The sequence below is a fragment of the Aphelocoma coerulescens genome, chromosome 6 (assembly GCF_041296385.1).
Source record: "Aphelocoma coerulescens isolate FSJ_1873_10779 chromosome 6, UR_Acoe_1.0, whole genome shotgun sequence".
Lineage (NCBI taxonomy): Eukaryota > Metazoa > Chordata > Aves > Passeriformes > Corvidae > Aphelocoma > Aphelocoma coerulescens.
In genome coordinates, this window is record NC_091020.1 from 17,305,135 (window position 1) to 17,331,785 (window position 26,651).

The 26,651-nt window shown below is 42.4% G+C and overlaps 1 protein-coding gene across 3 annotated transcripts in view; it reads left to right on the forward strand.

Annotated features, from left to right (window-relative positions):
* The window catches only part of GBF1 (golgi brefeldin A resistant guanine nucleotide exchange factor 1), a 106,455-nt gene that overhangs the window by 74,617 nt on the left and 5,187 nt on the right, over nucleotides 1-26,651 (forward strand). For 2 of the 3 annotated variants that reach the window (XM_069019478.1, XM_069019481.1), the window contains exons 9-33: nucleotides 1,627-1,762; nucleotides 4,318-4,547; nucleotides 5,061-5,229; nucleotides 5,408-5,619; nucleotides 6,292-6,390; nucleotides 6,813-7,007; nucleotides 7,327-7,513; nucleotides 7,996-8,136; nucleotides 8,692-8,780; nucleotides 11,778-11,980; nucleotides 12,393-12,516; nucleotides 12,815-12,940; nucleotides 13,530-13,612; nucleotides 15,832-16,068; nucleotides 16,985-17,078; nucleotides 19,656-19,832; nucleotides 20,333-20,397; nucleotides 20,495-20,618; nucleotides 21,196-21,267; nucleotides 22,155-22,249; nucleotides 22,689-22,842; nucleotides 23,059-23,281; nucleotides 24,481-24,644; nucleotides 24,960-25,206; nucleotides 25,603-25,802. In XM_069019478.1, the coding sequence (XP_068875579.1) occupies nucleotides 1,627-1,762; nucleotides 4,318-4,547; nucleotides 5,061-5,229; nucleotides 5,408-5,619; nucleotides 6,292-6,390; nucleotides 6,813-7,007; nucleotides 7,327-7,513; nucleotides 7,996-8,136; nucleotides 8,692-8,780; nucleotides 11,778-11,980; nucleotides 12,393-12,516; nucleotides 12,815-12,940; nucleotides 13,530-13,612; nucleotides 15,832-16,068; nucleotides 16,985-17,078; nucleotides 19,656-19,832; nucleotides 20,333-20,397; nucleotides 20,495-20,618; nucleotides 21,196-21,267; nucleotides 22,155-22,249; nucleotides 22,689-22,842; nucleotides 23,059-23,281; nucleotides 24,481-24,644; nucleotides 24,960-25,206; nucleotides 25,603-25,802 (3,846 nt within the window). The remainder of the gene's footprint in view (nucleotides 1-1,626; nucleotides 1,763-4,317; nucleotides 4,548-5,060; nucleotides 5,230-5,407; nucleotides 5,620-6,291; nucleotides 6,391-6,812; nucleotides 7,008-7,326; nucleotides 7,514-7,995; nucleotides 8,137-8,691; nucleotides 8,781-11,777; nucleotides 11,981-12,392; nucleotides 12,517-12,814; nucleotides 12,941-13,529; nucleotides 13,613-15,831; nucleotides 16,069-16,984; nucleotides 17,079-19,655; nucleotides 19,833-20,332; nucleotides 20,398-20,494; nucleotides 20,619-21,195; nucleotides 21,268-22,154; nucleotides 22,250-22,688; nucleotides 22,843-23,058; nucleotides 23,282-24,480; nucleotides 24,645-24,959; nucleotides 25,207-25,602; nucleotides 25,803-26,651) is intronic. The other variant, XM_069019479.1, reaches the window with a different exon arrangement.

A 26,651-nucleotide genomic window follows, 5' to 3' on the forward strand; every position in this document is an offset into this window, starting at 1 on the left:
AAATTTTATTTTTAGTTCTGTCCTTATCATGTATTTGCCAGAAGCTATGATTTAGAAGATTCTTGCTGCAATATTTGAAAGAAATAACAAGGAGCAAAGTAATTCTGAATCTGTTAATTAGCACACTCAAGGAAACTGTAGCGTAGCTAAAACTTGGGGATTAGTCATCAAACAAATACAATTTGTGGTGCAAAGAAAAGTTACTCAAATGGTCTACTGCACTGGGACATAACATTTTCACAAGCTTTGTTTAAATGGGAAGATGTACAGGCTGAGGTGGTATACAGGGAGTTAGAATTCTACCTGGAAAATGGAAAGATGAGGAAAAGCAGTAGTGGAGCCTAGAAGGTTCATTGGCATTTTAGAGTCGTAATAGCTGAAAGGAAGTAAGTTGCAGATAAAGGAAGAGACTAAAGAATATAGCTGTCTTCTACAGAAGTTAGATCTGATGCTAGAGATATGAAAAATAAGGAATATTATAGCCCAAAATAAAACTTAACTGTGACAAATTTACAAAGAAGAATACCGAATAGGGCCTGGTGCTGAAACTTGCTGAATGGTTTCCACTACATGCAAGGTACCTGTTTAGAGCTTAAATTTGCACCCAAGCTGAAGAGGTGGCAGCATCAGAAAAGCTGACTGCAGCTACCAAACACAGGAGTAGATGTAGTCCTGCACTTGGAGGAACTTGCGTTGTAAGGAACCAGTTTTCATGCTGGCCAGGCCCATTAGCCATGTGACTAAATATCATACTGTTTTTAGGAAGTTCTGGAGCATCTCTGCATGCCTGAACTAGCAGTGCTGTGCAGCAAGTGCCACACAGTCTGCCCTGCTCCTGCTTTTGTTCTTGTTTTCCCAATCAAAGACCTGTCTAGGAGCTAGAAGCAGGATCTTGGTCAACAAAGATGTCAAGAGTTAGGTTAGATTTGGATCTGAAGAGATGTAATGACAGGAGGCAGGTGAAAGGAGAATAAGGTTTGTTTCTAAATCACTAGGGTGGCATTTGCAATGTAACGTGCACCAGTAGCAAGTGAAGCGTTAGAAATATTTGTTAATAGTGAAAGATGCATGGAGGAAAGTGAGCATGGCCTTGCTACAAAGATGAAGAGTGAATTGAGGCAAGAGATCAGTGACAGAGCTGCAGCATGCTCACGCTTCATTCTCAGCTTGATATGTATAGATGGTGAAATTTTAGTTTAATGTCAAACCTAACTAATGCTTACTTATATATATACTTTAATTGATGCCTTTTGAAAGCCTAGGAGCTTTGGTAAAAAGCAAAGAGATTTGAGATGTGCCTGTAGGTCTAAGATTCTTTATCCTAATTTAAAGTTGGGAGATATTGATAGAGAATAGGGAATGCTGTGATAATTGAACTGTTGAGTATATATTATAGCAGAGTAACTGCTGTTAATTGTCCCTTGATTCAGGTGTGGAGTGTTGGCTAATATGTGGGGAGTCGAGGGGTAGTTTGCATGATTTTGAGGTGCTGATTAATTTGTGTGATATATTTAAGTGCTATTGCCTGACTTTGAGGTTTTTGAGGTAGCCTTTGCGGGTTGGCTTTTGTAATTCATTATGCTATGTGGTTTTACAATATTGATATTAATCATTATTGGTTTTCAGTTGAAAATGAGAGCTGGAGGAATGAGTGAATCGTCAAAATGGAAAAAGCAGAAGAGATCACCTAGGCCTCCTCGACATGTAACTAAAGTCTCTCCTGGGACAGAACAGTCAGCAGGCAATGCTACTAATACCACAGGTAAGTTGAAATCTCTTTCAAGAGACAGCATCCATTCTAGAGCTTTTTTGAATCTGTCTTTATTTCATTTCTCTTAACATACTGTTTTGCATTCATTCTTTTTATATTAGTTCTCAGTGACTGTAGCAATAAAACATAGCTTTTCAGGTCAGTGAGGAAGAGTTTTCAGGAAATGGAATACATATAAATGAGAAAGGCATGGTCCTGCAGATAACTTGACAGCATTCCTGTGCCTTCAGCGTGCCTCACAGGGGTAGTTTGTACAAAAGAGAATGGGCACCTGGAGAAGTGGCTGAGGTTATGGACAGCCATGTGGTGCAGAGGAGTTGGAGGATGCAGCAGATACATAAAAGAGACTGAGAACAGGAACACTGACAAGAAGAGAGCCAAGGGCAACCAGCGGCAGGACAAGGGGACATAGTCTTAAGCTGTTCCAGAGGAGGCTTAGCTTGGACATTAGGAAGAATTTCTTCACAGAAAGGGTGATTAAACATTGAAATGGACAGCCAAGGGAGGTGGTGGAATCACCATCCCTGGAGGTGTTTAAGGAAAGACTGGATGTCGCACTCAGTGCCATGGTCTGGCTGACATGGTAGTGTTCAGTCATAGGTTGCACTCAATGATCTCAGAGGTCTTTCCAACCTAATTCATTCTGTAAAGAAATTGGAACTGGGGAAAAGGTTTCCTTTAATAGGAGATTGCTAACTTAGGTGGCATGTTCTTTCCTGTGTTCCCCCAGAGTGTACCCAAGGGTGTGGGTGTGCTGGTAAAGAGGAAGGAGCAAAGTGTGACTGGAGAAAATATACAGGTAGAATTAAGGCATGTGCAAAATCTTAGGGGTCAAAGATGGGAGAATGAACAGATCTCACTACAGATGTAAAGACTGAAAGTGCACACCCACAGACCATGAAATCAGAATAAAAGGCTGCACTCATTAAGGGACAGGGAAATATGGGTTGCACTTACTACTGTTATGGGAAGAATAGAGGCCTTGATACGTTAAGGAGGCATGAAGAAGTGAAAAGTAGGGAAAAGCAGAGGGAACAGCAGAAGTACCTGAAAGGGTACTTTTTGTGTGCAGGGAACTAATGGATATGTGCATGAATCCTTATTCACATGCTTTGATTCAGCCTGCAAAAGTGATGTGATCAGTGACTAGTGCTGTGAGCTTAAGGGTGTAATGCTGGGGGGCTTCCATATCCTGTTGTTGTGTAGGAATAAACTAGTTGTAACTTTTTAACCTCTGCTGTGGGTAAATGTATCCCTCTGGCTTCAAGGTACTGTGTCTCTTGTGCACTCCACATTTTGATGGTCGGACATAAACATTACCAGTGAAAGGAAGCAGACAGGAAAGCAGAAACAATAGCTGTGTAAAATCCATAGTTCTGACACTTACTCCTTCACAGGAAACCATTCAGTGTAGTGTGAGCCATCCAAAGTATGTTTTTACACTACAGCGTGTTTGGTGAAAACTCTGGAAATAATAAATACAATCATATAACTCAGAACATCCATGTAGATGAGAGCTTATCTCTGCATAAATTATCACTATATTTAAATTTTCTAACAGGTATTAAAATCTGTCAAAAAGCATTATAACTCCTGTAACATTTCAGAGAGGAAGTTGAGTTGTTTTACAAAGCATGTCATTAACTGTGTAGTGTTAGGTAATGTATTAATGGCTCTTTTTAAGCCAGAATCCTGGCTTAGCAGGTAAAAAAGAAAAGATTGCAAAATTGATCATACATTTCTTGCAAATCAAGTAATAGTCTGCTGCTTACTTTTAAGACATTACAAAAAATGAATTTGTCAATGAAACAACCCTGTGCAAAACCATACACATTCCATGTGTAAATAAATTCATAACAGAACTCAGGTCTGTGCCTCTATTACTGTCTCCTGCCATTAGATCTTCTCTTCTTTAAATATTTGAGTTTTAAATTTGTTTAAGTTTTCTCAGAACAATGAGAGCTCCAGATGTGTGGGTTTCTTCAAAAGGAACGCTTAGATTCTTGGAGCATTGTCTCATATTTAGAAATAGTAAAGATTCTTCACTGCTCGTATTTCAGACCCATTTGAATTGTAGCGCAATTTCATTTGTTGAGGGAGAATTAAAGGAATTGGTCCTGCCTTAGAATCAAGTTAAAATTCTCACTTTGAAGGAATTACTAATTCTTGATGCGAGTATTTAAAGTGGTTGTGCCTTTGTATTAAACAGTAAAGTACACCTTTTGGACTCTTTTCAGATTCCTTCTTATGTAAATCCTCTGCACCTTTTATCTAACTATGTAAGTTACCTAATTAGCTGAGTCCGTTGGACTCCAGCTATTGTGTTAAATTTGGAAAACTGCTACTATCTCCTATGTTCATCTATTTAATTCACTAGCAAGAGAGATCTTAGTTTGTCTGTGTTCTCTCACATTAGTGTGCTGCTATCTGAGACCATTTGTAGAGTGAAGTAGTAATGAAAGAATTCTTTGTTGCTGTATTTAATGTATGAATTTGTGGTTGAGGGACAGAGTAATACTAATCATTTTGCTTCTGTTTCTCATCAGCAAGCGGAGTTGCTTTCATAGATGCTCCTTCTCCTAGCTCCTCTGGGAGCTCAGAAAATGTTTCATCAGCTGTCAGCCCTGTTACAGACAGTGCGTTGGAGTTGTCCTCACAGACAACATCCAAGGAAGACCTGACGGACTTGGACCAAGTCGCTTCTTTGGGACTCAATGCAGGAACACCTTCAAATGAGTCCAAAGTCACTGAAAATCAGAATCACCCTGAACTCCAGGTACATGAGTATAACTTGCAAAGGAAAGTCCCAACTCCCAGCATGATGACTTCCCCCACACCAGTAATGCTGCTGAGAGGAGGGATCATAAAGCTGCAGGGAACCTTTCAGAGCTGCAGATATTTTGAATGGTAAAAATGCCAGGAAGGCTTAAGCAGAAGTAGAGTGCTGAAGTTATGTAGCGTTTAAAACAAAAAAATGAGCAAAATTTTAACCTCAGAGGCAGTAAGAACTGATAGGTTATGTGAGTATTTTTGAAGTGAAGTCCTTAGTCTCACAACCTAGAATTATATAAAGCAGATGAGAACTTAAGGGTAGAGAGGGTTGCAGCTTATGTAGAGGCTCTCTTTTCTCTTAAATTTTGTTTTTTTTGGTACTCTTCCATTAGTGACCTGTGTTGTTTTAATAGTTACAAATGAACTGTGAACAAATGAGCCTTTTTTTTTTTGACTTGTCTAGTGCTTGTTAACTCTTCTTTTCCTTCTTTCGTTCTCAAATGACATATCAATGAAGAATGAAAGTCTGAGGGAGGAGAAGGTCCAATCAGCCTCTGTCGAGTCTATCCCTGAGGTCCTAGAGGAGTGCACATCTGTAGCAGAACATTCTGACTCTGCCTCAGTTCATGACATGGACTATGTAAATCCCCGGGGAGTACGTTTTACTCAGTCTTCCCAAAAAGAAGGTGAGAGGTGGGCAGTGCTGTCCTGTCTCATTTCCACTGTTTTGTTTCATGTCCTGCTAAGAGAGTGATAAGCTCCTATTCCTTAGTGGGTCTGTAACAATTAAATTTTTAACACTTGCTAGGCACCTGCAAAAAGCAAAAAGAAAGTTTAGATTGCTAATCTCTCTTTTTTATTTAGGAGCAGCTCTGGTCCCATATGGGTTGCCATGTATTAGAGAACTGTTTCGCTTTCTCATCTCGCTCACCAACCCTCATGATCGTCACAACTCTGAAGTGATGATCCACATGGGGCTGCAGCTGCTGACTGTTGCCCTGGAGTCAGCACCCATTGCAAACTGTCAGTCCCTCTTGGGACTCGTCAAGGAGGAGTTGTGCCGGCACCTATTTCAAGTGAGTCTGGCTTATGCTCACATGGCATATGGCACTGTGAAGTCAGAGATGAATTTCCATCAAAGAGTGTATTGAGATTTAGTATTACGAGGTTTGGCAGGTCTGCAAACAAGCTCTCTGCTGCACTGCAATGAGAGTTCTGAATTGCACCAAACAGTGCTGTTGCAAAGTCAGAGAGGTTGTCATGCTATTCTGCAGACCAGGGCCAAGAAGGATGAGGGTGATTTGAATGAACTGTTACTGTGGGATAACACTGTGTTTTGATATAACTGGTTTTGAGGTAGTTTTGGATGCAAGTTACCAGCTCAGTAGTAGGCAGAACCTTTGGGGGATACCAAGCTATTAATTGCACTGGGGTCATCTCAGAGGCAGGTCCTCTCCCAGGTTCCTTCACCACTTAAGAGTCTCTGGGGACTTGGCAAAAGAACCAAGTTGAAGTAGGTAAAGTGTTACCACACACAGATGAGAATTAAGTATATTCATCCTCACTAGTGAAAAATGGGACCAGGAGTTTGAACAAGGGGTTGTTTTTTAAAATATCGTTGCTATGGGAGGCAGTGTGTGGATCTTTGGTTGGTTGCAGGTGATGCCTGCAGTGCCATAGTACTGCTGCTTATAGCACATAATGACTTGCCTATGTAGTTCTTAAAGGGTTTTTTGTTTCCTGTTCAGCTACTGAGTGTTGAACGGCTCAATCTGTATGCAGCCTCCCTCAGGGTGTGCTTTCTTCTCTTTGAGAGCATGAGAGAGCATCTGAAATTCCAGCTGGAGGTGAGTTTTTTGAGTATCACTGGGTGCAGGGTAATAGTTTATTTGTCTTCAGTTAAATGCATATATCTGGACAGTCAAATAGAGCCTAAGTGTCAAATTATTGTAGTATAAATAGTTAGTATAAATGACTCTGTTACGGGTGGGTTGTGTAGGCCTTTTTCTGTTGGAAAATCAAATGCCTTTGAGACTGGTGTAGTATGCTGCCTGCCTTCAGACTGGTTTTTTAGAATGATAAATCCAGGTGCACTGAATGCCAGACCTTTTTGAAAGATTTTACAGCCTACTTCAGAATGAGCCATCATTAAAGATGGAATGTTATGTGGGAAGATGAAGTTTAGCTCTCTTTCTGCAGTCCTCAAAGCTATTCACTGTCCTGCTTTTGTTTTCTTTCCTTAAACTGAGCTGCCCTGTGTTTCTGCCAGATGTATATCAAGAAGCTGATGGAAATAATCACTGTGGAAAACCCAAAGATGCCCTATGAAATGAAGGAGATGGCTTTGGAAGCCATTGTTCAGCTGTGGAGGATTCCCAGTTTTGTGACCGAGCTGTACATTAACTACGACTGTGACTACTACTGCGCCAACCTCTTCGAGGAGCTCACCAAGCTGCTCTCCAAGGTGCTAAACCGCGGCGGGGGCAGGGAGGGGGCAGCCAGTGACTCAGGGCAGAACTTAACAATGGGAGCGGTCTAAAGGTCCGGGGTGAGTAGGCTGTAGAGATGAGGAAGGCCATTTAACATTTGGAAGCAGAAGAGAAAAGGAATAGTCATAATGCTTTAATAATGTCAGAGCAAATAAACGATTAAATACAAGCTAGAAAGCTTGGGGTGTTTTGTTCTATTTTTTTGCCTTCCCCAAGCTGTGGGGGGAAGCTTACTTGCCCTGTTATGGTGAGAGAGACATGAAAGTTGACTAATACTTACATATTATTTCCCAGAATGCCTTTCCAGTTTCTGGACAGCTGTATACGGTCCATCTGCTGTCTCTGGAAGCATTGCTGACAGTGATAGATAGCACTGAGGCACATTGCCAGGCCAAAGTGCTGAGTAACATACATCAACAAGAGAAGGAAGCTGTCAAACCCAGCCCAGAAACCATCAACAGCACCAAAGAAACAAGCAATAGTAAGACCCCTTTCTTTGATACTTTAATATTAAGCTTAGTCTTGTGCTAAACTTGGAGATCTCATTTTGGTTGCTGACACAGTAAACTCCTTAAATACATGCGTTCAGTCTTACTGTTGCATGTTTTATGACTACACACTGATGTTAATAACCTTGCTATTTGTAAAACTGACAAATATTAAAATTTGTCTCTCATAAAGCTTTATATAAAGGCCATGTCAAGACTGGCAATCACAACAGAATGAGGGTATGCCATAGAATTCATGTAGACAAAATACTGAGGATACTGCAAAGTCATGGTTACTAGCAGGAGCTCTCTTGAATAAGCACGTTAATTTAGAGTGATCCATTCATCATTTCTCTGTTGGTAGCTTTTTTTCTTGGCTTATGGGTTTGTTTTTGTGTGGGTGTTTGGTTTGGGATTTTTTTGTGGGGTTTGTTTGTTTGCTTGCTTGCTTGTTTGTTTGTTTTAACTTCCACAGATATAGAGAGAGTATTCAGCGAGGGAAAATCTCCCAGTGCAGTCTCAGAGCCAGCTGGGGCATGTCCTCCCACCAGTGGATGCCTTATGGCTGACCAGATGAAGGAGAGCTGCATGGAATTGGAAGGAGGAAGCGAGGCAGGTAATAGTCTCTGCAGTACCCTGGCACAATACCCTGTGTGTCTGTATCCTAGGAATGGTGCTGACAGTTGCTGACAGGTCCTGCTATAGTGTGGACGACTGCAGCTATTGCATTAAGAATTGGAAGGAGGTATATGGTGAATGTATGTTTATTATATGTGTACTCTTTATGCCTACTAACTGTTGCATTTCTTCTGGGATGGGTTAGATCTGGTGGGTCACTTTGGGTCAAAAGTGCTTGAATTCATAGCAGTGCTTAGTGTTTTGAAGGAAGTTAGGGACTCTCCGTGGAATCAGTAATGGAGGTTGTCGAGTTAGCCATAAAATTAGATCTTGTGACTGTGTGACATTGTCTGGGACAAGAAGCTACTGTGCAGTTATGCTGAAGAAAATGTGGGTGGGAGGAATGTAGTAAGTAAATAGAATTTGCAGGAGCATACATTTGCAGGACAGCATATTGCAGCAAAGACTTCATGACTGAAAGTTATGGGACACTCTCATGCCTGAGTGCTACTCTGGGGATATGTTTGACTGTAATGATGCTTTGTCACTCTAGGTGAGAAGAGTATCCCCAGGAAACCTACTCGATTTTCTTGTATCCTTCCAAGTCCTCAGGAACTTATGCAGATTAAGAACAAAAAGAAGGTATGGTTTGAAATATACAACAGATGGATCTTTAAATGTTCTCCTCACTTCCCATCCTATGTGGGCTTTGCATGACTGGTCATACCTCAGAAAGTTTGCGTTCTGGTCTCTGCTGACTAGAATTATAGAGTCAGCCACTGAAAATCCTGCTGCACTGCAGAGACAGCAGTGATTATTACCTGTTCTGGTTTAGTTGTGCTGAAGGTTGCAAGAGGTATTGGAGAAATTTTGTGGCACAGTTTGTAAGCTAGGTCCATCTGATTTCTGGGTGGGAAAGTCCCCGGATTTAGTTTTTATTATATGGAGATAATTTGATCAAAAAGGGCTGGTTCACTACTCGTATCAAAGATGTAAATGGGGAGCATACCAAGAGGCCTGTGGTAGAAATTAACTAGTCTGCTATTCTGATTTGGTAATAACTATGTTTGCTTTGTCATAAGGATGACCAAAAAGATTGTCTTAATTCTGGTAAAGCCATTCTTTGTTTTTGAAGTCTGTTTCCTTTAACCTCATGAATCCAAGTTATAGTCTAAACTTTATACAACTTTTCCGTTCCCTGAGTGGGTCCGGTCTAGGCCTAGTGCTGATAAAGGTACTCCATGCTGATGGCTTTGTATTTATATGCTGTCTTGTGTCAAACATCTCGTACTGGCCTGCTTGTTCACATCCAGAGACAGCAGTTGAATATATCTTAAGTCCCCAGGGGTTACATGGGACTGTTTGGGGGTTTTTTGTTGTGAATTTCTTGGGGTTTTTCCCATTCCCATATGTTCTTTGTACATATTTTGTTCTCTTTTGCTAAACATATTCATGAGGTAGGTTATTTCAGATGTGAGAAATTACTAAATTTCAATACGAAATTTACACATATTCTAGTTGAAACGTGACTGGCCATAGTAGTTATGGGTAAGGAGATGATACAGTAGAAAAGCAATTAATGTATTTGAAGGATTCGCTGGTGGTAAAAGAGAAAGGGTTTTTAATTTGTATCTGACTAAAAGGCTCCTGGCTTCTCTCTCCAGCATAGGTGGTTTTATTTTACATTTTTATAAGGGATTGATGGTCATGTTTGTTTAAACTTACTTAAACAAAAATACTGAAGAAAATACAAAACACGTCTTTCTGCTGCCATACTAATCTGTGCTTTGTGATCCACTCTTGCAGTCTCTGGATCTGAGTGTAATTTAAAGCATTGGTTTCTCTCTAGGAAGTTTACTACAGTACTTGGGAACTTTTTTCTTTACCTGCAACACAGTGCTGCAGTGGGGTAATGGTAACTGGCTTCCCCAGCCACAAGGACAGTGGGGAAAAGTGATCATCAGCACAGTCTTCAAAGGAGCCACTGAGTTTTGGCCTTAAATCTTGCTTTCATAGCAAGTTTTCTCGATGAACTCTGAAAGTCCGTTGTTGAGAGGGGAGCTTGCATAGTGCTTCCACTGTTCTAACTGAAAACCTTTGGTAATACTCTGGCTTTGCTCTGCTGGAAAACAAGTTTCAAAGAAATCAAGAGTAGAGGGCAGGAAGATGTTCATAAATTTCTGCATTTGCCCAAGGAAAACTGTTTTCTGACTCTAAATCTCCTAATGGTTTCATCCTAAGCACGTAAACAGGGGACCAAACATTGAGCTTTAGTAATGTTGATGCTGCCATGGCACCAAGCATGTTCTACTTCCTTTAACCTCCGAAGTACTAAGCATTACCACAGTTGGAAGGAAGAAAAAAGCTGAATAACAAATTATGCATCAAACAGAAAGTTTTCTTTGATGTTTCCAAAGGCAGTGACCAGAAGCTCAGAGGCACAAGACTGACATGACTGTAAATGCAGTGCAAACTGCCAGCAGTCTGGTCTCTTTTCAAGTGGTTTTAAGAAGTCTGTGGACTCAGACAGTCCACAGAATTTCCTTGGGCTGGGGTTTCAGGATTTACAGCTAAACAGAAATGCTGCTAGTGTTATACAGTCCCTTCAGGCCTGTTAGACCAGGGCAGTGCATGGTTATTCTTTTGTTATGCCCTCACTGGGTCTTCATGCACTCCATGCTATTTCAGGGTCTGTGTTTCATTGCAATTTTGAGGATGATCGCACAGGCAGGGGAAGCAGAGACCAGAGGGCTGGTGGCTTCTGAGGTACTGAGTAACCCAGGGGAGCTAGTAATCATGATGGTCACGAATTTAGTTCACTAGGTCACTGCTAGCAGTTTGATCGTGATAGGAGCTAACAGGGAACTGACATTTATTCTGGTTCCTTAGTAAAGTTCATACCACTGTTTGTGCTTTTGGTTTTTCTGAACACCACCACGAACATTCAGTTAACCCTTTCTTAGTTGTTTTATTATACTGTGACTACGGTACAGTCTAGTTTCCTAGGAGGGCAGATTAAGTGACTTCCTTTCAGAACCAAATATGTACCTGGTCTTCCCAGCCCACAGATAACCTTCTGGTATTCAGGCTGGAATACCAGATGTTCCTGGGACCATATCTCACTAGGAGAATCTTTGCTGGTTCTTAGTTTTAGCTTTTGCAGCATTTTTTCCTTGCACCTGCTGAATAAGTGCTAAGGATTCTTGCTGCCTGTCTCCTGATGATGAGGTAGTTATGAGAGCCTGGAGCCAAAGGGGCCAGGAGAGGACAATAGAGCAGTGCTGCTGTTGTAACTGGGTAGGGCTGATCTTGCCACACACCTGGGGCTTTTCTCTTCTGTTTACAAATGAGAGCAGGTGAGGCATTTGGTGTAGCAGAGCTTATTGCTTGGTTAAATGTTAAAGCTTTTCGTAGATGGCAGCTTGTGCTTTGCTCTGTCCAGTACTATTTGATGGTGAAACCTTATGATGAATGCAGGTATTCTGTCCTTCATTAGCCTTTTTCCTGGATTACACAGTACAGTAAACTTGGTCATGCTGAGGCTGATCTTTCTTCTGTTTTGTTTTTGGTTCAAATGCCAAGAACAATCTAACGTAAGAAATGCACTTCAAGCTGTAATTATCCGAATGTCTCCTGCAGCTCCTGATAACTGGCACAGAGCAGTTCAACCAAAAGCCAAAGAAAGGGATACAATTTCTGCAGGAGAAAAACCTTCTTGCCACCCCCATCAACAACAATGAAGTGGCCAGGTGGCTAAGGGAAAATCCTCGCCTGGACAAAAAGATGATTGGGGAATTTGTGAGTGACCGTAAGAACATAGACTTGCTGGAAAGCTTTGTTGGGTGAGTATCCTTCTGAATCTCTGTAGTCAGGAAGGAGTGAAAGCTAAGAGTTTAGTAATAAAAAAAGCAGTAGAATGGTAGTTCCTGGAGGGATTGGATTCCTATCACTTGGTTCTCTCTGTACTGCCACGCCTTAATTCTGTGCATGTCTTGCATATGGTAACACCTTAGATATATACAAGTATGATATTCGAGTGCCTTCCAGCAGGGCCAGTCTCTGTGAAGACTGGAGAGAGAATTATATAATCACTTGTAGGACTGTTGATTCTGTTTTACTGTTTTTTGCCTGTTCATGGTATATTTCTTCTCACCCTCCTCTCTACTGTCTGAGCAAACAAGATTGCAGTTATTAAGTTTATCATACCTTTCCCATCCTATTTCAGCTTCTCACTGCATTTCGTTGTTTTTGCAGGACTTTCAGCTTCCAAGGTTTAAGGCTGGATGAAGCTTTACGACTTTATCTAGAGGCCTTTAGATTACCAGGAGAGGCACCTGTAATTCAGAGACTGTTAGAAGCCTTCACAGAGCATTGGAGGGTGTGTACTTGGTGGCAGAAAGCTCAAAACTCGGTTCTTTCTTGTCCATCTGCTTGCCATGATGGACATGTCAGATCAAATTGCCTATATAACTGTGCCCTGCAAGCAGCAGCTGTTCTTTTGTAGGAGCTGGCAGTAGTAAATAGATTCCTGGGCTGCTTTTTAGAAGCTTGAGCCAGAACTTGGGATTTTTGTTTGTCCCAGAGATGATTCAGTACTGTGGTTAGGAAAATGGCTGTCTTGGTCACTGATATCACTGTTCCTGTAGGATTAATTTGTGCATCTATTTGCCTTTCAGAAATCAAACGGGTCTCCGTTTGCTAATAGTGATGCCTGCTTTGCCCTGGCCTATGCAGTTATTATGCTGAACACTGACCAGCACAACCACAATGTCCGCAAGCAGAATGTCCCAATGACTCTGGAGGTGAGTGTTTCCAGTGTAGGCATCTGTCTTCTCTGGTTTTGATAACAGTGTAGTACCTCTTTTTATCTCAATGGCATTATCTCTCTTCCTTGGCCTTCTTCACTCATATACACAGTAAGCTGGTGTGCAGCACCACAGCTGAGTACAATTTGAGAGAGGAGCTGTAGGCAAGGGACAGCCTGAAGAAACAGGAGCTTACCAGAAAACAAAGCAAATTCATCAAGAGGCTTGTGTTTGTGTGAGCAAACTGTATCCTAAGACATAGTAACATCGAGAAGATTGTTGTACTGCTGTGGGCTCCTAGAGGGCTGAAGTCATGTGAGTGTCAGTGCAGTGGTACAGGCCTGCCATTCTGATGTGCAGCCTCAGCTAAGCACCTGTTTTGTCTCTGTTCTTTGCTTGTGAGCATAGGCAGGAGATACTGCACACTACTCCCACTAAGAATGGCATTTACCTTTGAATTTTGAGTCTGCATGTTGAAGAATGCAGGAAAATCTCCTTCTGGCCCCATGAAAAACAAGTGGTGTACTGATCCCAGCCAGTTAAAGTTGGAGATACTAGGAATTAATGGTGGTGTCTCTTTTTACAGGAGTTTCGGAAGAACCTGAAAGGTGTGAATGGGGGCAAAGACTTTGAACAGGACATACTGGAAGACATGTATCATGCCATCAAGTAAGAATCAACCTGCCATCTCCATATATTCAGAGAGCAAAGTAGAGTTGCTGGGTCGGTGAGATATCTGGAGAGTATGGAGAGAGACTCACCAGTCATGTGCCTGTTTACCTCAGACCAAATTCCAACTCCATGTGGGGCTGTGGTAAACAAGCCTGTCACAGCAATTACTCCTGGATTTTTGCCATGGTAGTTTAATCCAGACCTTAAACTAAATTTAAAAAATATGAAAAATATGTTACTTCTGTGAATATGGAAAATAATGACTGAGCTAGACGAGCACATGTGAAATGCTGTATCTAAGAAGGCTCTGTTCTCCAGACCAGGCCTTTAGACTCTTTTAGAACTTTATGTAGTTCAAGAGATAATCTCATCCCCAGGGCAGCACTTGTGCCCTGACACAGTGTCCAGGTCTCTGTTTAATATATTCTGCTTTTGAGCTCTTCATATGAGGCTGCTGTCTGCACCAGCAGTTTCTGCTACTCCTGAAGCTCTTGGCACACAGAGCAGTATTTGAGGAGAGTTCCTGGTGGCTGAGGCCCTTTTGTGCACAAGCTAGCTTTGGGTGGGAAGCTTTAATAATAGCTCAAAAATCAGTAAATCCAGGCCCAGCCAATTTGAAGCTGAGAGGATTACATCTCTGAGGAGACAGGATGTGACTGAGTCTCAGCTGATTTCCATCTGCAGTGGCAGGCAGTAGCTCATGCTGGAAACAGGGGAGTATGATTAGGCTGACCCACCCTTTTGAGCCTTCTCCAGGAAGGTGGGATGATACCTGAATATCTGGAAGTTCTTCAAGATGTCGCTCTACTTTTCAAATAAAGCTCTAGTTTCAACTGGCCTCTCTCCCCTGAGGATGTTCTTAATGTTTTGAATAGTACACTGAGCATATACACATACCTTTGTTACACAGCCTTTATCCCAGTCTATTTCCCTTTATTCCCCCATCACCAGGTACTCCAGCTTTTCCAGTATATTCTATGATTAAAATAATTGGTGTATCATTTCAGTATTGCTCCATCTCAGATGGATTGACCCAATGTCATAGTTGAGATTGAGGAACTGTTTGTTTTATTTGTATTATTGGGGGGGAGGGTGGGAAAAGACTGCAATCTGTATGAAGTAGTATATGACCTCTTCGAGGTCTTAGCATTTCACCTTTAAGCACATTTTCATTTCCTGAGGCTTTCCAAGTAAACCCATTAACTTCTGTTAATTTCAATCATATATGAAATTTTAGAAATAATGCACTGTTGACTGCAAACTTACTTTCCTATATAATCACAGTAATAACAGCTCTTGTCAAAATATGCCAGTACCTGAAACTGAGTTTATTTCTTATGCATAAATCAGGAGCAGTTTTCATAGTTGTTGTTAGCACATAAAAATTGCTTCTTTGGCAATTGAAGTATGTTCTTTTTGATTGCAGAAAGAACTCTACTTTTCAGATTGGCTGCAATCTGCTATTGTTAGTGGCTTTGAGGCTCTTGTTCACTTAGTTGGTCATTTGCAGAGGATTTTCTCTTGTGCATTAATACCCTAGTCTAGGGAGTATGTATTTAGGCTTTATGTATTTTAGTCTGGGATTGCAAGCAGTACTTGGATTAATCATAATTGTTTTATTACTGTATAGCTTCATCCACGTTAAGAGTAAGGAGCTGTGGTACCCTGGTTATAAATCAATCATACTTCTGGTTTCTTGTTTTAATTTTCTACTACCTGGCTTTCTAATATTTTATTTTGGCATAATATGAATATTTCCATTATTCTTTTGCAAAGATACTTTTGCCTACTGTTGACTGCAGCGATGTAGCAATTTAGTTTTAACTGAAATAATGAGATAAAGAGAGCACTCTTAGCATTGTGAGAGTTGAATGGCAGTTGAAGCTTTGCCAGTGTGCTGTCCAAAATTTCCCATCATTTAATGGCAGTATGTGTTGTGCTTTGCACTTGTAGCAGTAGGTACCTGCTTCTTCAATGCCGACCTTACACAAGTTGCTGCTGGGTGCTTCTGAGAACCACCAGACTTTATATTCAGGATATCTAAGAAGGGCAGGGGAAGCAGGAAGGCCTAGGAAAACAGAATGTTTCAGGAGCTGGCAAAATCATTCCAGAATAGGTATTGCTTAGCTCTGGGACCACGTAATGAAAGGCACTGTGTAAATGTTAGGTTTGGCTCAGAATGAAAAATTCAATCTTTCTGCTTTCCTCCCTTGTAGAAATGATGAGATAGTGATGCCAGAAGAGCAGACGGGTCTGGTGAAGGAAAACTATATCTGGAATGTCCTGCTGCATCGTGGTGCCACTGATGAGGGAATATTTCTCCATGTGCCTCCTGGAAGCTATGACCATGACCTCTTCACTATGACATGGGGGCCCACCATTGCAGCACTTTCTTATGTTTTTGACAAGAGCTTAGAGGAAACAATAATCCAGAAGGCTATCTCTGGTTTCAGGTAACTCTTACCTTTATAAAGACCCAGAAGAGTAAAAGTGTGACTATTGGCTCCTGTTTATCTGCTAGAGAGACATCACAATGAATATCAAATATTGCTTTTCCTAGCTATTGAAAAGCACTTTTTTATGACCTATGATCCTCTAGTGTTCTGCCATTTGTATCAATGCATCCCCTCATGGCCTCTCTGGGTTGCCAGTCACTGTTTAGCTTGACTGCTGTGTTGTAATAAATCAAAGTGCTAGGGTACATATTTTTAAACTCCAACCTAGTTGCATCTAAAGGACCTACTGACACAGCTGGCCTGTTTAGAAGTGAGGGGAAAAGTCACTCTTAACTTGCACAGTGATGCTGGCAAAATCTCCATGTATGAACAAAACCTTTAATGTGTATGACTCCATAGCTGAGCCTAGATGGAATGGGGGATTTTTTTTTTCCTTCCCAGATGACCAGTAGTCAAAAACCTTACTATCTGTGAGCAACTCTTACTGGAATGATCCTTGGTCATGCTTAGATCAGACCAAATGATGCTTTAAGCATAGTTTTAAAGCTCTGTCAATACACTGCTGTAGTCATGATGTCTTGGAAACTGGACTTGAATGTTACCACCAATCTCAGCAACTCTCATACATCAGGACAGGAGATTGGATATAATGCTCAGGTGCAAGTGGTCTGTCTGTTTAGACTCACTTGTTTAAAGTGATCCTTGCATCAGCATAGACAAATATCAGTATCTATGGATAAGGATTGAGCTTATTTGAGCAGTAATAGTAGATTTCTATACATAAGCATTCATTATGAATGGGTGGAGAGGAAGGTCTAAAATATCAACAGAGGGGGTCTCAGATTTGCTGTCCTGCGGGCAGACTTATCTGTGCTGGCTTAGTACATTATTTTCTGTTTTCTTCTTTTCCCAGGAAATGTGCAATGATTTCTGCTCACTATGGCCTTAGTGATGTGTTTGATAATCTCATAATTTCTCTCTGCAAGTTTACAGCTCTCAGCAGTGAGGTAAGTTTGCAAGGAGGGGAAAGAAGCATGACTTCTAGTGCACTGGAGCTCTCTTCCTCTGTTAAGTAGCAATACTTGCTTGTTTTAGTTATCATTGTATCTGGGGATCTGTCAGCCCCTACCCAGAGTTTTCTGGAGGAAGCAATGGGAAACATGTAGTGAAGTGTGACTTTCATAGGACAGATTCAAATATGCGAATTTTCTTCTACTCACAAGTGTCAGTTTGTGCAGAGCAGAATGCCTTGACGTAGAATTGTTAATCACTTATTTGATCTGAAGAGACTTAGATCTCCCTGTGATCCCAAGCAAGTTCGTATATTTCAGATACTGACTATGCAATTACAGGGTTTATGCAATGCCAAGGGGGACTGTTTTGTGAGCTGTACTTCCAAAGTGTAGGAGCTGTGTAGATACACAGCATAAGCATAAAGGGGTTAGAAAAACAAATGCTTTGAATTGTCAGTTGGGGTGTGGAGTTGGGTAGTAAGATCAGCTGTTAGCCCCACATTTGGCAAGCCCTAAAGACTCTTTCTTTGGGGTGTACCATGAGAATTAATTGAAGGTGCTGTGGTTAGTGTGAGCTTTATTGCCCAAATCTGTTTGTGTGTTACAGCATCCGACTGTTTTTCCCCAAGGTGTTCGATAGACAGTGCGTGGCAGACCATGCTGTGTACTAAGGAGTAGTTGACAGCAATTCTTGTGAAGGGTCAGAATTCCCAAACAATCTCACAGTATTGTTCTCAGAACCAGTGCAAGACCCACAGTGAGCAAAACAAAATTGCCACACATACAGGAAAGGGAAACAAGATGATTTAAGACTGAAAGCATGGTAGTAAAAAGGCCAAGATAGGTGAATTTTTTAGAAGACAAAGAAATCCCAAGCAGAGGGTTTGCTTTAGATTCCCTCTTCCTCCACAGCTCACAACAGTAAAGATGCAGTACTTGATCCTCTCCAGGCACACCAGACCTCAAGACTACCAGTAGGTAACACAAGCAGAGGAATGTCTGCTGTGAGACAGTTTGACACAGATTTACACAACAGAAGCAACTAGACTAGCAACTAAGTCCTCAGATGCACCAGCTATTGCCAGCTGCATCCCATCTAGTTGTGAGACTGGAATCTGGAGCAGTCTGAGGTCTGATTTAATTATGTAAGCATGTCTTTTGGTGGTGACACAGAATCAGGGACTTCTGGATTTGAAGAAGGCTGAGTTCTTATCTTTGGTCAGATTCCAGGTACATCAATTACTTTCCGCTGTCCTAAATTCCTGTAAGGCTTGGAGACAGGAGTGGAATAGGACAACTGAACAAATATTTAAGTCTGGAGGAAGGAGTGGCCATCTTAAGAAGACTGAAAGAGTCAAAGCAGGCATCCTCTCCATGCACTGCAATTGCTATGCATGGCCACTTTGAAAGAAGGGAAATGGAAAGGAACATGGAGGGGCTTTGACTGATTAGGAAGAATTAGTGTCCCACTTCATGAGCCACAGTTAAGACTCATACTGACTCATGTGTAAGTAGTAGCAAAACCTGTGTGTGTGGTTTTCAGTGATGTGGCTTCTTGCCACAGTGCAGAGTCAGGCACATTGCTGTTTGCACCCTGACACTTCAGTGATACATGTATTCATGTGGTTTCCCCATAGCAACAATGGAAAAAAACGAAATTGGTTGTTGCATTTCTGCCAGATTTCAGATTGGCACTTCTAATGGAGTTTGCTTCTAAATCAAAGACCCATTTTGATAACAGTTTTGCCAGCAGTTTGGCTGAAGCAAGAGCTAGTTTTTCTGAACTTCAGATCTGAAATAAGATAGATTGACTCCTTCAATCCCTTCTCTTCCATTCTTGATGAGGGGGTAAGTATGGATTTTGCTCATGTAAACGAGAGAATGGCAAAGCCCATCTCTTCTCAAAAGGAAGATTGCAATGACCCTAAGTAACTACAAAAACATGGAGCATGTTACACTGTTTGATACTAGCTCACATGTTTGCTGGCTTTTTCCTTGTTTTGGCAGCATATGCTTGGTTGGTTTCAATGACTTTTTGTATTTTCAAAAGCTGTGAGTGTGTTGAACAGATTATGAGCATTTGTGATCCAGCAACTGTTGGCAGAGACTCCACGTCAGGATTGAATTCTTTGAATCTTGCTGTTAGGTAGTGGTAGGAGTAACTTTGCAAGTCAGCAATGGTTTTGGCCATAGTTTCTTTCTCTAACAGCACGGCAGAGTAATTCCTGCATCCAGAGGAGATGTGGTACTTTTTGTAGAAGGCTTTGATCCTGAGCTGAGCTCCTGTAGCAGGATAAATTAGTGGCTTTTCAGCAAGCACTTTCAAAATGTTTTGAGTTGTTGTCATTCTTGGGGAGCTTATATCTAGGTGGTTCAGTGATTCAGCTTGTATCAGGTGAGCCACCTTGTCCTTGTTTTTGTGCAAAGTGAATATGAGCTGAGGAGTTATCCAAGCATAGTACAGAGAATTGTTATCTTTCCCATAACCAGTTCTGAAGCATCTGCCCTAATTTGTGTTGAAAAGAAAACATCTCTTTCTGACTGATTGCCACCGCCTCTTCTTTCCTGCAGTCTATTGAGAACCTGCCCACTGTTTTTGGAAGTAATCCCAAGGCCCATATTGCAGCAAAGACTGTGTTTCACTTGGCCCATCGCCATGGTGACATTCTGCGAGAGGGCTGGAAAAACATCATGGAGGCCATGCTACAGCTTTTCCGAGCAGAGCTGCTGCCCAAGGCCATGGTGGAGGTAATAATTAGCTGGCTGGTGGATAATTGAGGAGTTAGGGGAGTGGGGAAGCTGGCTTTTCATAGAGCCAGTTCCAAAAGTAGGAGGGCTCTCTTGTGAAGGCCTGGCTTTGGTAAAGTGTGTACAGAACTTGGAAGCCTGTGAAGGGTATAGTGTTCAAGTTATGTGCAGCTTCTTCTGTAGCACGTTGCATTTTTTCTCATTTTACTTCTTGTTAGATTTGAGGTATTCCAGCATTTATTTTACTTGAACAGATTTTGAATGTTGTGCAGGAGAGGGACATGCTTATAGGCATGAAGTACTAGAGCACAGCATTGGTGTTACCAGATGAGAGTGGCACTTTACTGACAGGATAGTGGGGTGAAGAGCTGAGTTTGACTGCACACATTTTGGCTGTTTGGTGTAGTGTTTCATCCCTAAGAGAAACACAATGGGGTTGCTGGGGAAGGCTGTAAAGAAGTGGACAATTGGTTGCATGCATGTCCTGGTCTCTGTTCCAGGTTGAAGACTTTGTGGATCCTAATGGCAAAATTTATCTGCAGCGTGAGGAGACACCATCTAACCGGTGAGTGGCGTGGATGTCCCAGGCAGTCTTTTTTGTACCAAGGCTGGAAAATAACATGATTGTTTTCTTACTGATGCTGGTGTCTTCTGATTTACAGTGGTGAATCAACAGTACTGAGTTTTGTTAGTTGGCTCACCCTCAGTGGGACAGAGCAATCTGGTATGAGAGGGCCATCTACGGAAACACAGGAGGCAAAGCGAGCAGCTTTGGAATGCATAAAGGTAACACATGGACCGTAGAAGAACCTGTTTTTTTTCTTGGTGACAATACTATGTGGGTAACAGGCAACAGAGGCATAAATATGCATGCTGCTTGGCAGTATTGCAGGTAACAGGAGACTTGGGAACTGAAAGGATCTACAAAGGAGAGTATCTGGATTGATAGCTAAGTGGTCTTTTGTGCTGCTGTGCACAAAGGTACTAACACATCAAAATAGGAATGATTTGCCAGGCTGGGATCTGCCCTGGGCATCACAGTCCTATATTTAAAGACAAATTAATGAATTCTCAAACAATTCATCTTTTCCAAGACAGTGTTAAGGTATATGGTGCCAACAAAATCTGAACCTGGGGTTTGACCACTGTGTGGCCAGAGAAGTTACCTGTTAAAATCTGTTTAGCACAGATCAGGTCTGTTAAATGTAATTGATGTTAAAGAGTGAACTAGTTGGAAGGAGTTTTCCTCCAGATAATAACAACTATCAGTGCCTTTCCTGTGAACATGATGTGTTTCTGGATGATCTGTTTGTATGCCTTCCACACTCCCCAGATGCACAGTTGTCTTTTCTGTCTTTTGCAGCAATGTGATCCTGAGAAGTTGATCACAGAAAGCAAATTTCTCCAACTTGAATCCCTCCATGAGCTCATGAAGGTGAGAGAGATATTGGGCAAGGGGGATGGTAGTGGAACAAGTATGCTATGCATGATAGTGGATATGTGCTGTGTACTCACCTAGCTCCTCTGTCCTCAGAGGAGGTCTTGGAACTATTTGGGATTTGAAACTAATCATTAGTTCACCTGTTAAAAGTAACTGCTGTTCTGGCAGACACAAATTGCCCTGGCAGTAGAAGAAAACATTAAATTGTGGAATGCATTCTAAAAGCCTTGAGAATTCTTGGCAAGTGTTTGAAAGTATTTGTAGTTCTGTGTCAGAGCTTAAAGATTTTCGTCATTTCACGTGTGCTGTGTACCTAATGAGAGCATTCTAAAAGGCCACTCTAGAGGCAAGAGCTGTACAGAAATATTTGACAGTGTGTCCCTAAGTAGTGTGGTGCCTGGCTGCTGTGGGATATAAGGCTGGACTCATTAGCCTTTGGGCTAGAGAAGCTCATCTCCCTGGGAAAGTGTCATCTCAGTTCCAGGGGAACATTGTGCTCCTAATCCAACTATGTCAGGAGTTCTCCCTTCATATATAAGCTGATGGCTTGAGAAGAATAGCTCCAGTATTTGTAGTCAAGTATGCCTGCTTTTTCTGTACTTCACGTGGTATTAGCAAGAAGCTGCCAGATATCAGACTTCCTCTCCATCTGAGAGACTTTGTCAGAGTTTAACATCTTTTAAGTTCATATTGTATCTTGCATAATAAAAAAAGATATATTTTTCTCATAGATTTAGCTTGACCTCGATCCAGTGCCTTTTGGATAGACTATACATGACCTCACCAGGCAATGGAATACAGTTTTGGCCAGACTCAAAGCATTCTGTTGGTTCCTCATTTTTGGGAGCTTGTGATTCATAAAAATATCATGGCTCTTCCAGGCTCTAATCTCTGTGACTCCTGATGAGGAGACATATGATGAAGAGGATGCAGCCTTCTGCTTGGAGATGCTTCTGCGGATTGTTCTAGAGAATAGGTATGACCTTGAAATACATGCACATTCACTGTAATGTCCCTGCTTTACTGCAGCTGCTGCCTGGGTTCAGGGAATGAGTTCCTTATGTCCTTGATTTGCCAGCTGAAGCAGAATGTGGCTGTAATTTCAGGGCTTAACAATTCCACTCTAGCATGTGCAAACAGAAAGGCTATTAGCTCATGAATTAGTGCTTGATATCCTGAAATCTGGAGAATATAAACTAAACTCCAGAGGGAGAATTCTCCCACCTGATTGCTTTACAAGTAATGAGTAAGAAGTTTGATGGTTTTGTTGTTTCTATGTGTCTGTTCTTATATCTTCCAACTGGAATTTTTCACTGAAGTTAAGAAATAATGGGTCTGGAGTTGCGGGACAGGTGGCTGGATCCTGCTTGTCTCACACCCTTTCATCCTACCCTTTCCCTCCTCCTTGTGGCTAGGGACCGTGTGACCTGTGTCTGGCAAACTGTCAGAGACCACCTTTATCACCTCTGTGTCCATGCAATGGAGTTCTGCTTCTTGGTGGAGAGGGCAGTGGTGGGGCTGCTCAGACTGGCCATTCGACTGCTGCGCCGAGATGAGATCAGTGCGCAGGTAAGGGATTTTTGAACAGCAGTTACTGGGGTTTTGTGGCTATGCCCAGTGACACAGGAAACCAGTTGCTGTTGGATAGACCCATATTAACCTGCCTGTGCTGCAGGTGGTAACAAACAGCAGTTGTAAGTAGCTTTAAATAAATGAAGGAGTACGTTGCTGGAGAATGGAGTGTAAGTAATAGGGTCTGTTATTCTTGTCTCCTTCTCTGGCCAGGTTCTCCTCTCATTACGTATTTTACTTATGATGAAGCCAAATGTGCTGTCCAGAGTTAGCCATGAGGTTGCCTACGGCCTCCATGAACTCCTGAAGACCAATGCTGCCAACATTCACTCTGGAGATGACTGGTACACGCTCTTCACCCTCCTGGAGTGCATTGGGTCTGGGGTGAAGCCGCCCGCAGCCCTGCAGGTTACAGCAAGGGCAGATAATGACACAGGTAAGACAGGCCAGCTTTTGCTAGGAAATCTGATGCCTGCCTGCCAGATAAGCAGCTGCTTTCTCAAGCTTTTCAATTAGCAAAGGGGACTGCAAGAAAACAAAGCTGATATTAAACTACATTAGCAAGATTAAAGACCAGCACCTGCTGTTCACTCCTCATGGTCTGTTCCTGTCTCTATTCTGCCACCTCCTCCTACTCAGTGAGCAGCAATCCAGGTGCTAGTCCCTGGGGGGCAGTGGGAAGAAAACTGATACTGGTTCTGGCAGCTGTAGGAGGTCTTTGCTCTACCCAAGGAGCATTTTCTGCTGGTTGTGGTTTGGTGCCTTGGGCACCATAATCTCTTATCTGGGCACGTAATGTAAACCCAGCTGCTGTTCCTGTCATACTTGCTTCTTTTGTGGGACTGACTCCTTTCTGTCCCCATTTTAAGGTTCTCATAAAATGAGTTTTCTTTAAAATTATATTACTAGATCTATTTGTATTAATAGTCCCTGAACCATTCCCACAAGACCAACACACAATTCCTCACTTCTCTTGACTGTTAGAAAGGTGGTCTTTTCAGCAAATTGTTCAGTTTTGCTTTAGCCAGCTGTCAATATATTTGAGGCTGATGTCTTCAGATTTCTAAAGGAAAGAGCAAGAAAGGAGTTCTCCAGAAGGCTTTGTTTCTCTTTGCTTTTCTAGAACTTCTTTGATAGGTCCTGATGCTTTGTGTAGACAGATAGGAGAAGCATGATTTTTTAAAACACTTTGGGACTTTGCTCTCTGAGCTGTCTTCTCTTTGCTGATAGAGCAAACTGCTTGACATGGCACCTTGCGCATCAAAACATTAGTTTTCTACCTCCTTATGAAAATGTTTGGTGCACTCTGTTCACAGCAAGTCTGTCTGTTGATGAGTTTCTAGATGGTGTTGAACAATGGAGAGAATGAGTTTTTACTTCTAAATAACATTATATCAGTAACTTAAATTTGTCCCTTGCAAAGACTTCTGTCTTGGGACATTTAAGGTTAAAATTTAAGGTTATCCTAAATGTCAGGGCAGGTAGATCTGACAGGTGTGGAACATACTAGTAACCACTTGTGGTCCCTGGTTGATGTTGATCTGACTAATCTAGATTGCTTCTCCCTTATCCACAGCTGCTCTTGCAAGTTCCTGATTTGGCGTTGATCTAAACCCCATGCCTTTTGTCTTGAAGGTGCTCAATCAGACAGCGAGGTGTCCTCTTCCTATCATCCAAGTGACATGAGCCTGGACCGTGGCTACACCTCTGACTCTGAGGTGTACACAGACCATGGGAAGCCAGGCAAGATGCATCGCTCCATTACAGATGTGGACGTCATGAACAGTGGCTGGCTAGTGGTGAGTAGTCAGTGGGCTTCTGGTGCCCAAAGAAGACTACTCCTACCCTGAGCAGGTTGTGAGCAGAGGGTGTGGTAGTGAGAGAAAGAATAAGACAGTAGAAAAGAGAGCTAAGATGAGCTGATAATATAAAGGGAGGATGGGGAGAGACACAGATGGAAAGGAGAAAGCTTTGAGGCAAATGAGGAAGAAAGGGAAATGGACCATACAGAAACATTACCTGTTGGCTTCTGAAGAAAGGCCCTTTCAGTGTGTGCATGAGATGCTGCTTGTTGTGCTACCTTCTCCTGCTTACCTGCTTGCTGTGCCCTGCAGGTGGGGAAAGATGACATCGACAACTCCAGATCCACTGCTGGGCTCAGCAGGCTGGGTCCGTCGCCTCTCGTCAATCAGTACAGCCTGACTGTGGGGCTGGATTTGGGCCCACACGACACAAAGTCTCTCATGAAATGTGTTGAGTCCCTGTCCTTCATCGTGCGAGATGCTGCCCATGTTACACCTGAGAACTTTGAGCTCTGTGTCAAAACAATACGTATCTTCGTGGAGGCCAGCTTGAATGGGGGTAAGATGGCCCTTCACTTGACAACCAGGATTTGGCTTGAGGTGGCCAGTCAGCAAGCAGTGTGAAGTACACTGTCAGGGAATGAGTCCCCAACCCAAAGAAAATGGTCTACCAGGAGAAAAGTGTCCTGTCTTCTGCTAGCAGCAGGGACCTTATTCTTATCCCCCTCCCTATGAGGGAGGGGAGGTCTGGAGTTGATGTGGAGACAGCAGTATTAGCTCTTGCTGAAAGTTGTTCCTGAGGAGCACTGGGTCCCCTACAAGCAGGTAGTGGTCATTTCAGAGGACCAGGGCCCTCTGCTGGGGATATCAAAAAGTGGCTGCTCTGTATGTAGAAAAGCAGAAAATTTTGTAGTGGACTATTGTATATGGAACATTGTTGCCTTTTACTTTCTAGGCTACAAGTCCCAGGAGAAGAGGGGAAAGACCCACAGGTATGACAGTAAATCCAGTCGGTTAAAAAAAAAGCCAAAAGACAGCTCCACACGGCGATCCCGGGTCTTGAGCCAGCACCAGGCGCACACACACAGTGATGAGGACGAGGATGAGAGCATCCCTGCCAGCTACCACACTGTGTCTTTACAGGTTAGTCAGGACGTAAGTATAGCAAGGATTTCCTCCTCTCCTTTCCCATTCCTAGGGCCTTGCTAGGTAATCACTGGAATTCTTTATGGGTCAAGGGAAGGCTGCATCCTGGATGAGTGGGCATTGGGTGGCAGAGGGTGGCTGTGGTGGCAGTATGTGGTTCTGCAGTGAAAGAGGAAGGCTGCAATTTGTACTGGCAAAAGCAGAATAGCAATGGTGACAGAGGTCCTCTGAAAAGCAAGGAGGTCTGAAGCTGTGAGGCACTATAGTAGGTAAAATGGATTAAGGTCATTTGGAGGCATGAGGTTCATGTAGGATTAGCAAGGAATCTGACAGGGCATCTGAGCTTGAGGAAAGGGGAAAGCCCTGTTGGCTGAGGCACTGGAATTTCAAATACAGAGGACTGGGCTAATGGAGTAATTTCTCTCCAGCTGGTACTTCAAAGGTGTGAAGGCACAGGCCTGCTGACTGCCAGGGTGTTGGGTCTCAGTTCAGTAGTAAACCGACTAGAGTGCTGTCATGTGCCTATACAGGCAAGGGAACTTTGCATGTGCTTCACATGTTAAGAAAAAAAATGTTTCAGAGTTGTTCTGGACAGCATTAGCTGAATCACTGGCTTTATCCCTTTGCCTGAGAGTCAATGCTCTGTGCCAGGAAAGAGCCCATTCTTCCTTTAGACAGGACTGGAATGGTTTTCATCAAAGATGGGACTGACGGGGCTACTGAACTGACATAAATCTTGTTAGATACCTGGCACTTTAAGGAGGGCACAGACAGCAGGGTCTGACACCATCTCTATAACTGTGTGTGGTTGTGTACATATAGAAAGCAAGCTCAAGTAGCTTGAGCCTTTTAGCTCTG